Source organism: Scatophagus argus, chromosome 20, assembly GCF_020382885.2.
Source record: "Scatophagus argus isolate fScaArg1 chromosome 20, fScaArg1.pri, whole genome shotgun sequence".
Classification (NCBI taxonomy): domain Eukaryota; kingdom Metazoa; phylum Chordata; class Actinopteri; family Scatophagidae; genus Scatophagus; species Scatophagus argus.
This window is the reverse complement of record NC_058512.1, coordinates 13,880,990-13,895,824: the sequence shown is the minus strand read 5'-3', so window position 1 is coordinate 13,895,824 and position 14,835 is coordinate 13,880,990. Positions and strand designations below refer to the sequence as shown.

At 37.9% G+C, this 14,835-nt stretch overlaps 1 protein-coding gene across 2 annotated transcripts in view; it reads left to right on the top strand.

The window, feature by feature from the left end:
• il11ra (interleukin 11 receptor, alpha) overlaps positions 1–8,707 on the top strand; it is a 43,309-nt gene extending 34,602 nt beyond the window's left edge. For both annotated transcript variants that reach the window (XM_046374717.1, XM_046374719.1), the window contains exons 8-12: positions 81–225; positions 1,058–1,153; positions 2,971–3,073; positions 3,208–3,287; positions 3,837–8,707. In XM_046374717.1, coding sequence (XP_046230673.1) covers positions 81–225; positions 1,058–1,153; positions 2,971–3,073; positions 3,208–3,286 — 423 coding nt within the window. In that variant the 3' untranslated portion in view covers position 3,287; positions 3,837–8,707. The remainder of the gene's footprint in view (positions 1–80; positions 226–1,057; positions 1,154–2,970; positions 3,074–3,207; positions 3,288–3,836) is intronic.
• The last annotated feature ends 6,128 nt before the right edge of the window (positions 8,708–14,835 follow it).

Here is a 14,835-nt window from a genome sequence, read left to right as displayed (position 1 = left end):
AACAACAGATTTTCTCCCAGTTCACTACTACTTTCTTGTGCTCTCATTTCGTGCCCTGTCTTTCTCTCCTTGCCGATCAGATTTTCTCTGATGAGAGCCCAGTCGTGGTTTATGATGCTCTGGCTAGCCACCTCCACGAAGTTCAGGTTCGGGCCCATGACGAGGTGAACTCCGATAGCCAGTGGAGTGAATGGAGTCCTGTGCTCCTGGCCAGGCCTTGGGAAGGTCAGAAAGAAAAATCAGAAAATGTTCTTTTTTGAATAATTAATCAAGTGGCAAATGTGGACAAAAGTGATTTACTGATAGATGAAACGGAACAGTTGCATTAATCATGAAACTCTGAATAAAGATGAATAAAGTCATGATTATGGATAACAGTGTGGGCATGTTGGTAGAGCTTTAGCATTTAGTCAAACTACTGTGATAATCTTTTAAGTGTTTCAGTCATATCTCAAACAAAAAAAAAAAAAAGCATAATCCTGGTTCCAGCTTCTCAGATGTGGAAGTTGGCTGCATTTCCATATCTAATAGTGGATTAAACTGAATATCGTTTTGTTTTGGGTCGTCAGTTGAACAAAAGAGATTTTAAAACATCACCTTGGGCTCTGTGAAGGTGGACTTTTTTTTTCCATTGTCTGAAGTTTAAGTAATAATTGCTAGTTACAGCATGTTGCACTGATGAATGATAAAAGCAGAGGGCGACCAGAGTGGCAGAACAGCAAAAGAGTTCTGTATTTCTGAAGGACAGTGAAGGAGAGATGTGGATAAAGCTGGCTGAATGCCTCATGCATAGAGAGAATTGCCACTCCTGAGGTATTTACATCTTTGCGCAGGAACAAAAAGATCTAACCTTTGCATTAGAACCTTGATGAAAGTTGATTTTCTTATCTAGGTTCATGTGGCAAGCACACAATATAATCTAGTACTATCATCTTAGATTAGCTGTGCTTTTTGAGCTTTATGACTGTGTACTGCATGCATATTCACTGTTACTCACTTGATTAAATGCCTAAAATGTGTGTGTGTGTATGTGTGTGTGCATTTGTTTGCACTACAGAATACAGCACGCCTGAACCAACAGACTGGCCCCTGCCAGAGGACTATTTTTATCTCTTCAATACAAAACCCGAAACCTCCACCGCAAAGTCAAACAGTAAGACTCCCGTGTTACTTCAGCTGATAACTGTTCTGTGATTATATTCAGGAGCTGTGTGTGCTGCACGTTATAGCCCAGCAGTCATTATTATGATTCTGCTACTCCTTCCACTTCTGTTGTTTTTCCTACATTTACCATATCTGCTACTATTACACACCATTACACTGCTGCTGTTAAAAGTACTGATAATGTACTATTACTGTAATTGCTACCACTGTTTACAAAATTCCAGTACTACATTGCAATACTGCTATTAGAATTGACTTGATTTACATTGTCAGTCCCTGAAATATTTAAAAGTCACCCATTAAAACATTCCTCTTACAAAAGCAAAAACATCTGTGCTCTCATTTTGAGGTAAAATTCCAAGTCAAGTTTATCAAAGGTTTGGATTTGTTTTGAGACAAGACAGATCCTTGCTTGTTTACAACCAATTAATATATCCTCAGTCTGGGTTTGAACCTGAAAAGATGGACTATGTGAATTATGGCTAATCAAACAGAAGGATGAGTTTATTTTTAGTCTTATTTTGGCAGCGGCAAGAGGCACATTGGTCATTAGCACTGCGATAAGTCATTATTTACTGTTATTATTTTCTAGATAGAGCAATGCAAGTATCTCATGTCTGGCTTCATCACCAAATTATATAGAAGTGCAGTAAATTGTACCTGCAGGGTATTATGTGTTCTACAGCGTGTCCTGGATGAAAAGTTAAGTACATAGAAGCACATGTGCACAGGCAGAAACAAAGGGAAGCACCGCCTGCATTTGCAACCATGCACATCTAAACTACACGTGCAAGATACACAGAAGAAGATGCTTGTAATTGTACGTGCACACACACACACACACACACACACACACACACACACACACAGTATACACAAGGAGACAAGTTCACACAGCTTTGGAAGCCGAGTAGAGGCTGAAAGTGGCTGTGACTGACGCCGTCAGATTTCTTCAGCGGGCCTGCTGTGAACCAGATGTCTTCTTCTGTTTTCTGTTTTCCCTCTCTCAGCGTTTGTGTCCACTGTCGCTTGCAGATGTGCTCAAAAATTGTTTTCTTTAATCCCGTAAACACCAAGTGCACATTTTATTGCCGATGAGCGCATCTGCGTTGTACGTTTTTGCTTTGAAAGAGAGTTGTTTGCTCCTCTCGGTATGTTAAATGCATGTTTGTGTGAAAAGCTGTAAATGGCTGATTCAAAATTAACCTCTCACCAGAGACTAATTACATCGGAGAAAGGCCTTTATTTGTTTTTTTTTGTTTTGTTTTGTTTTGTTTTGTTTTAGTCTCAAACACAAACACAGAGGATGAATTGAACGTGCAAAAATATGAAATGCATATTTTCACAGGGATTACTTTCGTGGATGAGTTATAACAAGACATCTTCGTTAAATACAGGGCTCGACATTAACACCCGCCCACGCGCCAAATGCAGGTAGAAGTTGGCAGCGGCGTGTAATAATCCACAGTCACATTCACCGCGAGGGAATGCTGCATGTTCAGTGTTTCTCCACTGAATGTACTGCACGTTGCAACAGTCACTGAGTCACTCAAGCCTCTTTTTTCCTCTCTTGTCTTTAAATCTTCACTAGGAATTAGTACAGAGTATTTGTTTAAATTATTTAGCGCTATTAAAATATGCTGTACCCACAACTTTTGTTTTCTTTATTTCACTGTACGGTACTTTGCTATCTGTTTTTCTATCATGCATTTGTTCCTCTGTTTCCCACTCTGTCCTACTTTGTGCGCTTTGTGTTGCTTTAACTTTCTCTGTGTCTCCCACCCGGCTTGTTTTTTTTTTCTTCAGATCCTGCAATTGAGGATGAAGGTCATTTGGGTTTGGTGATTCTGCTGGTTTTATTCTCCGTGGTCATCCTCACCACCGTCCTTTCCCTCATCTTTGTTGTGTGGTAAGACACACACAGACACACATCCGCAAGCCCCAGATGCGCTCTTTGAATGAGATCTACTTTTGCGAAGCCTGGCGTTTTTTATTTTTTTGATGTTTACTTGTTTTGCTTGTTTACATGTTTTACATTTCCAGGGTAAGGCAAAGGCGGCGTGATCATGTGACAATACAGGAACTCGCCTCCATGGTCAAGATGAAGACCATGCCAATCTAATGTGAGACATGCATATTCTCACACATCGCTTTTGTTTTTCTCACACATCGCTTTTGTTTTATGTCAGATTAAAGTTTCCTGTTGCGTTTGTCTCGTTGCACATGTTATGAATATGTTAAGTTCTCACTAAGGACCACACATGGTTATGGGTGTCCTTAGTTTTAGCTTGTTGGGCAGATAGTTTTAGACCACAGGGTGGTGAACAGCCTCTGTGGCGAAACTAATTAAAATCCTAATGAAGTGTCACTTCTTTAGGATTTAGAGGAAACCACAAAATGTCCTCAAATGGGAGCTAAGCCAGTGAGAAAAACATAGCATTTCTTTCAAGTACTTCTATAAACAACATTGAGACAACCCCTCAGATAGCCAGCCAAGTTATGATTATAAGCCTAACGTACACACACACAGATTATAACCCTGTAAGTATGCCTGCATATCTCCCATCCAGCTCTGTTATTTAAATCTGCTTTTAAGGCAGTGCTTAATTACATTATGATTTATTCAGGTTTTTTAAAGTTGCCTTTTCCGTTTTCCTCCACTCTTCTCTTAGGTTGATTTCAAGCATCTTGTCAGCCCGTTCTAGGGCTCCATCCAGGAGTCAGCCTCGGCCGTTACCACTGTAGAATGCTGGCCGTCCATACACGACCCAGAATGCATCAGCCAGAGTCCATCCAGGATCCAGAAGGACAGGGACAAACCTACACAAGGAACTTTGCAGAGTAGGGTAAAGTAAAAGTGGACATATTCAGTATCTGCACTACTCATAATGCAGCAGCAGACTCCACCTACTGTCCATGGGGACAGGGAAAACAGACCCTGCTCTGTTTCTTTGTGTTCACTTCAGCAACTTCAATGCAGTTCACTCCTCAGCAGACAGCAGGAGTGAGACTGCATCAGGATTGAGTTCACTCACAACTAATGCTGCTTCAGGTAGACTGACTTATCAACCTTTTTGCAGAGGAATGACATTTTTTTTTCTTTGAGGACAGGAAATGCAGCTGACAAATAAGAGAACATAGGCCTCTCTGGGAAAACTCGTCTTGATTTTCTCACCCAGAATTCCTCATGTTTTTGTTTTTGTTTTTGTTTTTTTGTTTTTTGGAGACTCATTGTAAGAAGTAATAACGTGCATTCGTTATTACATCGACTGACCAACCAACTCAATGCTGTGAAGGAAGCATAATGTATGCCAGTCTCTTTGTTTGTATCTGGTGCCAAAGCAGCAATTATGGGCACTGTGGTCACAGTTACTAGCTCCTGATCTTAGGGATGGACATGGAGAATAAGGTCCAGGGTGGGCGGGTTGGGTCATCTACACTTTATTTCATTTATGATTTTATGTTGCATGATATGCTTTTTTTGTTGTCTGGTGTCTTTAATACAGGTGTTCTTTTGTTTATTTTGTTATACCTCTTTCTGTCCATCCATCCACTGTTCCTACATATGTGTGAATGAAAGACACACATGCGAAGAAAGAGTCAGAGATAAGAAAAGAGATACTGGCCTCACAAACCACCAGCATCGTTGGCATACTTAGTTAGGAAATAGTAAAACATAGATAAACACTTCCTTCTCCTTCTCTCGGTCTTCTTTCTTATAACCTCACATACAGCCTTTAAGAAGCAACCTAACACCGTGCTTAAAGCAGTGCTCTGCTGCACTCTGCGGTTGAAACTGGATTCACACAACTCGAGGTCAGCAAAAACAACATTTTCAAATCAAAATGGCTCAGTATCTTTGTCACCCACATGTAGCTGGATAGTAATAATGTTTTTTTCTTTCAAATATTATGCCTATTATGACAGTGTCGATTGTACGATTGAAAGTTATTTTTATTTTCTTTTTTCTTCAGAAAAAAGAGAAAACTTAAAAATTTCCAGAAGGTTAAGGTGACTTCCTCAAATTGTTGTCTGACAAGGTCAAGAATATTAATTTCACATTGATGAAAAACTGCAGCAAATCCTAACATTTGATGAGTTAGAACTTGCAAATATTTGGCATTTTCTTGATAAATCATGAAACATATAACCAAATATAGGTGCAAGCCGTCTTTCTTGGTTTGGTCCTTTTGTGGCCAACAAATTTTGCCACTCCTGCTAAGCCCCATCCTTCAGTCGAACTGAAAATATCTCCCAAGATTTATGATGATTGGTGGGCCACGACCTTTGCAAAAATTTTTTGTTTGAGAGCGGCCATATTTTTGAATCAATATTCCCTATTTATAATTGTGTATCTCAGTCCAGAGTTGGTGTTGATACAGTCAAAATCCAGAAAGCGTATGTCACATTGTAGTTGTTCAAATGTATGCAAAAAACCGATCCTGTTTTTACCTGTAGATAAGAGGAATAATAAGACAGTTAGAAGCAGATGCTAACTATAACCAAATGCTTATTAAAGTTACCCAATGTAAGTAAACTCTTAAGGCCATATCTATTAAATTAGAAATCAGTTATGCAAATAAAAGTAAAGCAGAGATTTATAGGATTTAAACTCCTGATAAAAAGCTGGTTTCTTTATATTAAGGGATAAAGCTAGCTCGGTAAATGTATCCTAAGCACTTTGTTTGATAAATAATCTGAGAAATCATCTTATTTTTGAGTCCTTTGGGTCGACAGTGCTACTGTGGGTCAAAAGAGCGTAACTGACCTCTAACGTTGACATGGGGTTCTTTTCACGTGGTTGAGTGGGCTCTCAGAATCACTGCTATCACCACTTCTTCAGAACATGTGGACAGAATTAAATGCTTTGTGGGCAGTACAATGGAAAAATGTGTTCCTGTACACCATTTTAAATAACAGAGAAACAGTACACACCAGGGAGCTTACCCTACAGTAAATTATAATTAATGTGATATTTTGCAAGGTTTTTTTTTTGTTTTTTTTCAGTGGGTCATTCACTCAAATCAATCATAGAAACAGTAGCCTCGAACAACTGCAGTGTTGGTGTAGCAGAACATAGTGATTGTACAAGAACATCTCCAATTCCATGACCGACCAAACAAGCCACCAGCTGGTCGGTTATCTCATGAAAGCTTGAGTTTATGTAACTGAATCAGAGCAAGCTGATTGGTGGGTGCGTACATGAGATGAGCATGAACACGACTGACAAGAGCGACTGTCGCTCACTAAAGTGGTGTAACGTCCCACCGACTCATGGGAAATGAATGATTTCTGGGTGACCAGTGCTAACCGTATGAAAAGCCCCAAATACCTCTAATGAGCATATCTGGTTTAATTTTCTTTTGACACCTGTGCCTCCAAACCTTGTTTCCTGGCGTGCTTTCTACAACAGATGGAAGTGAGACACTCTGCAGTTTGAGTAGGGTAATCACATTAAAAAAGAAGAAAAAAAATCTTAATTTCTTTCTTTCTATTGGTCTGGTTGTCATATTCTGTCGATCCAAAGCTGTGTAGTGTCAGCAACACAAGGTGCATCGAAGTCAAACTTTTTTCCCAGTTTGACAACTGTATGTTCTCTCAAGCTAGCTCCACATATTATGCATGGATCCAATTGAAGCTTTTTTTTGTATATCATTGTATATCACACTTTAAAACAATGCATTTCATGTATGTTATTATAAGTGATGTTTATATGTAGAGAAAAAAAAAACATAATCTTTGGGATAGTTTCACAGGCATGGTTTAATTCAGTCTTGTCTGTAATAGATGGATATTTTTACAGTTCATTATGGTCTGCACAGTTCAGTTCTGAAACTTGTTAAACAAAACATGAAATCAAAATGAATCTAAGTAGAGCAAACCCCAATAAATATTCAGTCAATACTAAAATTACATTGCATTTGAAGTATGTGTAGATTCGGTATTTCTAGAAAACATAATGTAAAATCCGAAAGCGATTCCCACAGAAGATTCGTATTAGCGACTGATGATAATCCATGTCCAGAGGAACTTCCCAACATTCTGTATTTGTGTCTTTCTATCCAGTTATATGAAGCTGTCTTACTGTACGATTACTGTATGGACAATGTGTTTACTGAATTCCTTCAGTTTGCTTTGCTTTAGTGTTCAGTTTGATTCAGTTCTTGATTCAGGTCTTGCAGTCTGATAATTGACATTTCGATATTTTTCAGCTCTTCATGAATTCCTGTGGCATCGTTCACCGAGGAAGTGAAACTTTCATTTTGAAATGATATTTTGACAGAGAGCCGATCTTTCACTTTGTCTTGGAGAGGAATATGTGCTGATAGATATCAATGCTGTGGGCTAGAAAAGAATAAATAAAGTATCTGGTTTCTTAGAGCTTATGAAAATAAAAATAAAAAAAAAAACATGCAGCAAAATGTTCAGAAAACAAAATGTAAACATCTCAAAGAGATTGAATCGGACGCAATCGGACTTACTTATATGTCTTTGAAGACGTTTCGTCTCTCATACAAGAGGCTTCATCAGTTCATGCTCATCACGACTAGACTAGGCTTGGACGAGAGGCCAAACGTCTTCATATATATATAACCAAGTCCAATTGCGTTCGATTCAATTTCTTCGAGATAGCTGTGACCTTAAACGAGAATATCCACATACAAAAGGTTAGCAGTTAGAATGACAGTTTTTTTTTCTTTTAAACTGGATTTGAAAATGGTTAACTAGCCATTGATGGACCAGTAATGAATGAATGTAAGTATGTATGTCTTTTTTAGCATTACCTCCACATATTAAGTCATCAATAATTTCCTTCAACGCTTGTTCTTAGTTTGATCATTTTTTTCATGCTTTGATAGACCTTCAAAGTCCGTTGAAGTGACGTTCATTGTCTCGATTCGTTCATTATCTCAATTCGTTCATTATCTTGATGAAATACTGCATATGCTGTTTAGTACAGCATAACTGCACAAAAAAATGCAGTATGAAAACCCAGAGTGCTTTAACTGATTTATTTTGTTGTAACTGCTGGGTTTTGCAGGAAACAAAGTTAATATTTTTCCAATATAAACAGCAAACTAAAAGTAAGAAGTGGCTTTTTTAGGATACATTTTTTAAAGAAAGAAATTTCATAAACCAACCATCAAAATTATTTTTTTTTTTTTTTTTTGCTGGTCTTGTGCAGTGTCAGTGACTGTTTTTCACCCTGTCTATCCTGAATTGGACTTTCAAAGTGAACTGTTGTCTTTCTGTATAGCGTATAACCATCAGTTGCCACCTTTCTGTCTCACTCTAGTGGTCTTTTCTCTGTTTTTTGTGGACACATTTGTGGTATTCTCAGTATTTCCATGTTCCTCTGCAGTATGTGATGGCAGATGGAGCCTGTTGGTTTTAGTTCTTATAACTCAAATTACACTCAGGCATCCATTCTCAGATGTACATAGTCCTTTTTATGCTTAATGTGTACGATAGATATCACCATAAGCTGTTTTTTTTTCTTCCTTCTTGTATGTGTCTGTGAAATAAATACTATTTTATCACACTTGCAGTGTTTGGCAGTCTCTTTGAGACAAGCTTGTCTTCTTCAGTTCCAATAAGTTTGTCTGTGTACTTCTTCTTCTGTCTATTAGCTGGTTAAAACACTGACAGTTTAGTTTGTTGGTTGGGAGCAACATTCGTGATATATGCCAACAGTCCAATTCAAGCAAACATTTTAAATATGGTACAAATGAGCCAGTATGGTGAAGCGGATCAGTCGTCTCTTTCTCTGTATTGTTTGTGCTTGCTATTGTCCAAATTTCCCCAAAGGCCTGTTGCTTCCTGTCACAGACTCTTTCAGAAAATTTCCATTATCTAAATGTGGCAGTGTCGTATGCATCCCAAATTCTCAAGAAGGCCTCTGTTGTTTTCGTCAAAGGGTTTGTCAAAGGGTTGTTTAAGATACACAACTGGAGGGAAATTGCCTTGCTATTGTGACTTCACTTCCCATACCGCAAACATGTCGTCATACAGGCTTTAGCATCTTCAGGGTCCAAGCTTTGAAATTACAGCAGTTCAGTCTTTACTATTCTGCTGGTTGTGAGGTGAAGGTGAAGTGGACCACTTTTAATGTCTTTGTAAATGAGGAAATCTTTACTCAAGAATTTTCATTTAATTTTTTTTTTTTCTGTTTTTCTGAATAACTGGTCAGAGGCAGTCAACAAAGTAAGTTTTAACTCTGAGAACAATGAAGAAGACAGTGAAAAGAATCACTTTATGTAATTTCCATGCATTGGAATGACTCGGGCAAAATGCTTCTTCCTGCTGCATTCAGAATATTCCCAATCATCATGTTGATAAATGCTGATAAATTAGGATATGTAACTTTTCCTTAAAGGTAGTCACTGCAGGCTCAAATGGCAATCACAGGACAAATGGTACATTCAGTTTCTGCTTATTTTCTAAGATTCTTCAGTGGGTAAAATAAGTATTGAACACGTCACCATTTTTCTCAGTAAATATATTTCTAAAAGTGCTATTGACATGGAATTTTCACCAGATGTCGGTATAAGCCCAATTAATCTACACATGCAAAGAAATCAAACCATAGATGTCCATAAATTAAGTGTAATAATGTGAAATGACACAGGGAAAAGCTATTGAACACATGAAGAAAGGGAGGTGCAAAAAGGCATGGAGAGCCAAGACGTCAGCTGAAATCTAGCAGTAATTAGAGAGCAACCCTGCCCCTTGTCAGTGCAAATAGTATCAGCTGGTTCAGTCCCAAATGATGGTCTATAAAAAGGCGTCTCCTTACCAAGTTGTCATACAAGAAACATCTTATGAGGGAAGGGGTAAAAGCAAAGAGCTCTTGCAAGACTTTCACAACCTTATTGCTGTGAAACATAATGATGGCATTGGTCACAGAAGAATATCTAAACTGCTGAATGTTCCACTGAGCACTGTTGGGGCCATAATCTGAAAGTGCAAAAAGCATCATTTCACCATAAACTGCCCATGGCCAGATACTCCACAAGCTTTCTGACAAAGGAGTGAAAAGAGTTATCAAAAGAGTTGTCTAAAAGCCAAGGACCATATGTGGAGAGCTTCAGAAAGACCTGGAATTAGCAAGTACAATTGAAGCTCTTTTAAAATTTGCTGCACAACATTGAGACAAGCCTGTGAAATACTGAGAGAACATAGTTTGGTCAGATGAGACCAAAACTGAGCTCTCTGGATGCCCTAATACACACTATGTTTGGAGGTCAAATGGCACTGCACACCAACCCCAAAACACCATACCAACAGTGAAGTTTGGAGGTGGGGACATCATGGTGTGGGGCTGTTTTTCAGCATACAGCACTGGCACACCTCATATAATTGACGGAGGGATGAATGGAAAAGGTGTATGGAGACATTCTTGATTTTTTTTTTTTTTTTTTTTTTTAAGAAAAAAAAAGAAAACCTGCTGCCATCTATTATGATGATGAAGATAAAATGAGGGTTGGACACTTCAGACAATGATCCCAAACACACAGCCAAGGAAACTCTCAATTGGGTTCAGAGAAAGAAAATAAAGTTGCTGAAATGGCCAAGTCAATCACCTGACTTGAATCCAATAGAAAATCTACAGAAAGAACTAAATGTAAAATTTTTGTGTCAGTAGCATCTTTAGAAATATATTTACTGAGAAAAAAGGTGACGTGTTCAATACTTATTTTACCTGCTGTATCAGTGACATGCTAAATCATAAGGCATTAGCTCTAGTGGAAGAATGGGCCAAAAGCACACCTAAGCAATGCATGTAACTGCTTTCTCCACACAGCAGGTGTCTTGAAGCTGTCATTACCAACAAAGGCTTTTGTGCAAAGTATTAAATACATTTCATTAAGCATGTTCAATACTTTCCCCTGTCACTCCATTTTATTACACACAATTTATGGACATCTGTGGTTTGATTTCTTTGCATGTGTGGATTAATTGGGTCGTTACTGACGTCTGGTGAAATTTTTGTGTCGGTAGCATCTTTAGAAATATATTGATGGTAAATACTGTCACCATCAAGAGTATCATTACATTCAAATTACTCCAGTGAGGTCCTAAGACCACTTAAACTTTGCAAAAAGGCATGGAGAGCCAAGACGTCAGCTGAAATCTAGCAGTAATTAGATAGCAATCCTGCCCCTTGTCAGTGCAAATAACATCAGCTGGTTCAGTCCCAACTGATGGTCAATAAAAAGGCGTCTCCTTACCAAGGTGTCACACAAGAAACATCTTATGAGGGAAGGGGTAAAAGCAAAGAGCTCTTACAAGACTTTCACAACCTTATTGCTGTGAAACATAGTGATGGCATTGGTCACAGAAGAATATCTAAACTGCTGAATGTTCCACTGAGCACTGTTGGGGCCATAATCTGAAAGTGCAAAAAGCATCATTTCACCATAAACTGCCCATGGCCAGATACTCCACAAGCTTTCTGACAAAGGAGGAGGGAGGGAGTTATCAGAAGATTTTTAAGCTCTTTTAAAATTTGCTGCACAACATTTAGACAAGCCTGTGAAATACTGAGAATATAGTTTGGTCAGAAAGAACTAAATGTGAAATTTTTGTGTCAGTAGCATCTTTAGAAATATATTTACTGAGAAAAAATGGTAATGTGTTCAATACTTATTTTACCTGCTGTGTCAGTGACATGCTAAATCATAGGGCATTAGCATAATCAGGTTAGTGAGGAACCACAAAGTCAGCAAACTAACGCAGTAATATCAGCATAGAGCTGAGTCTGGGTGTGTTTTTATTGCTTGATTTCAACTTTTCATTTGTAACTGGATGATTTTTTATTTTTTTATTTTGTTGTTCTAACCTCTAGGCTCTACAGAGCTACCAACCTACAGTATCAACACACATTCATAAGGTAAACTAATTAAAGAAAATAGAAATAACTTATTTTAAATTCTCTGCACGGTCCCTGACATTCTTCTGCAGCCCCAGACAACAAATGATCTCAAAGACCGTACTAAGAAGCATATTCTCGTACTATAAGTAAGCAATCTCTCCCATTGCTTATCGTCAGGATATAATGGTGAGGTGATTCTGTACAGCTGGAAGCAAACCCAAATCTTGATGTTCACCAGTCATTCTTTTCCTTTTCTCACCTTTGAATGCACTCCATTTGCAGCATACCTGAGGAAATCCTGCACCATTTACATGAGCAAATATCCAACATGTATTGATGCACAAACACAGAATATATACATACATGATATATTTTAGATAAAATGTACACATTAAAACGATCTTGTCACTGTCTATGCTTTCTTATTAATGAAATCAAAACTATGTCATAAAAAACATAAAACAAAACATAATTCAAACATAAAGAAAAAAACTTATGTGCAAAATTCAACATAATATTGCATTAATGAAGGTCACACATAAAACATAAGCAGCATTGAATAAGATAATGAGATGATGTTTCACTGAACATGACAACTAAAATGGGACAGTCATTGTGTAACCTGCTAAATCAGAGCGGTCGTACAGTGTTTCCTATCCTTGCTTCCAATCCACATTTCCTAACTAATTAAAATACTGAAGAAAGTGCAATAGCAACAAAACAAAACACCCTAGCAAGTGAAAATATCAGACATTTTTTTTTCTATAACACACTTTGCAATTCTCAAACTTTGGGACCTGATAAGTACCAAATTAACACACTGTGAATCCCCATAGCTCACTGCCGCAACCTAGTGGACAACAAGCATCACTACAAACAACATCACTAACAGCTTCACAAGAAAAAAATACAAATATCGCACTCGGGTAGAAATTAACATTTGTTGTGGCTCATACATGATCATTGTGATTAAATTAAAATCTGTCCCAGCCCCCGTCACCATCAAGAGTATCATTACATTCAAATTACTACAGTGAGGTCCTAAAACCACTTAAACATTAAATCCACTATCCACTCTATTACAGCATATTATAATGTATCATTTCAAATATAACGAATAGTAATGTTATGGAATAAATATGTTTGATGTGTCTACATGTAAAACAATGTGATGACTTCCTTCCTCTCAATGAGTTGTGTCTCAGTGAGTGGATAATAATTGTCACCAATGATGGATAGCTCAAATAAAGAATTCATGTTCTTCTACTGTAATGAAACTGGGAATCTCAGCAAGTAGAATGTACATTATTAGTCATTAGCTTAACAAAAACACTGAAGTGGAGCAATTTACAGCAAGTTAATGCAGCGATTACATTTTTTCCTGTTATATTTCAGTGAATATCAATAAGTTAGATTAAGATATTACTGGCAATAAACACAATAGTGAACAAATCAATTTCTTGAATGTTTAAGTGTTCCAAAATAAAAATTCAGCATCTTTCGAGTTCCCTTATTTTCTTTACATGCTTTGTGCAAAATACCATACACCTAAAATTGACATTAAAACACAAAATCACCTCTGATTTCATCTGTTGCTTTTGCGGCAACTGACCCAAACCTGTAAATGTGTACTCTGTAATGGACTTTCCTGTCAGAGACTGTGAAAATAAAAGCAGTTTTTTTTTTTTGTCATGTGTAAATCAGTAGGAAGCTGAAATGTGCAGCATCTTAAGACCAGTATCTCCTTCAGCTGGAATACTTCCCAGGTTGGTTCATTTTCAACCACCAGAACTGACCCATTTGGAATAACTAAACGTGTGTGTCTGAGCAGCTAATCCAAACAGCTAAGCCAGGTTTTACTGTGGGTACACTGTTGCCAGTGCCATCTCAAGATGCTGTAAATTTTATAAACGAACCCCACCAGGTCACACAGACACAAAATCCTGATCGATCACCACAGTTGACCTGTGTGACACTGAAAGCTCTGATTTGCAAGAAGTGGCTTCTATAAGAAAAGTGTTTTTTTTTTTTTTTTGACTGGTCAATAAGGCTCCTCCCAGCAGCAAAGTGAGAATCTGCTAAATGCCAGAGAGGTGACAGCTGAGCAGTATGTGGAATGTGGCAGTGATTCAAAACACACTCCAAAATGAATGTATAAATCATTAAATTTCACAACAATGGCAGATGGAGCTATTTCAAAAGCACAGTGGCATGAAAGTGGTGGATCATTGTTGGATACACTGATGGTGAAAGTGACACTAATATGCCTGTGTTACACGGCGTGTGGTTGACCTTTGGTTGACTGTTCCTCAAGTGTTCTCAGGACGAGGACGTATAGTGATAGTTCAGGGGCCAAGCAATGATGTGACCACTTGTGTGATTGTTTCTTAAAAGGGTGTGAATAGATCAACACGGAGCAGGCAGTCCTCTGTAAAATGATATGCCAAAGCTTTAAAGGGTCACTCCCTTAACACTTAATGCAGTTAATAGTTACTTCAGATAAGTGAACAGGATTCTGATGTATTTCCAGAACACCAGAAAAACAAATCCATGATTGGCATTCATAGAGGAAGCTTCCTCTTTCGAAAAGCAAATTTGTCCTCCATCCATGGAAACTGTACGCTTTTGCTTTCCATTTATCATACAGCGTCAGGAAAAGAAGCATGATTCTTAGCCAATATTTGTCTTTACTTTAGCTGAAAATAAAACATGGTTTAAATTGCTCTTTCAGCATAATCTTTCAAGTGCCACACTGCTCTACTGCCTCAAATTTCAAGTATTATTATTTTTTTTTC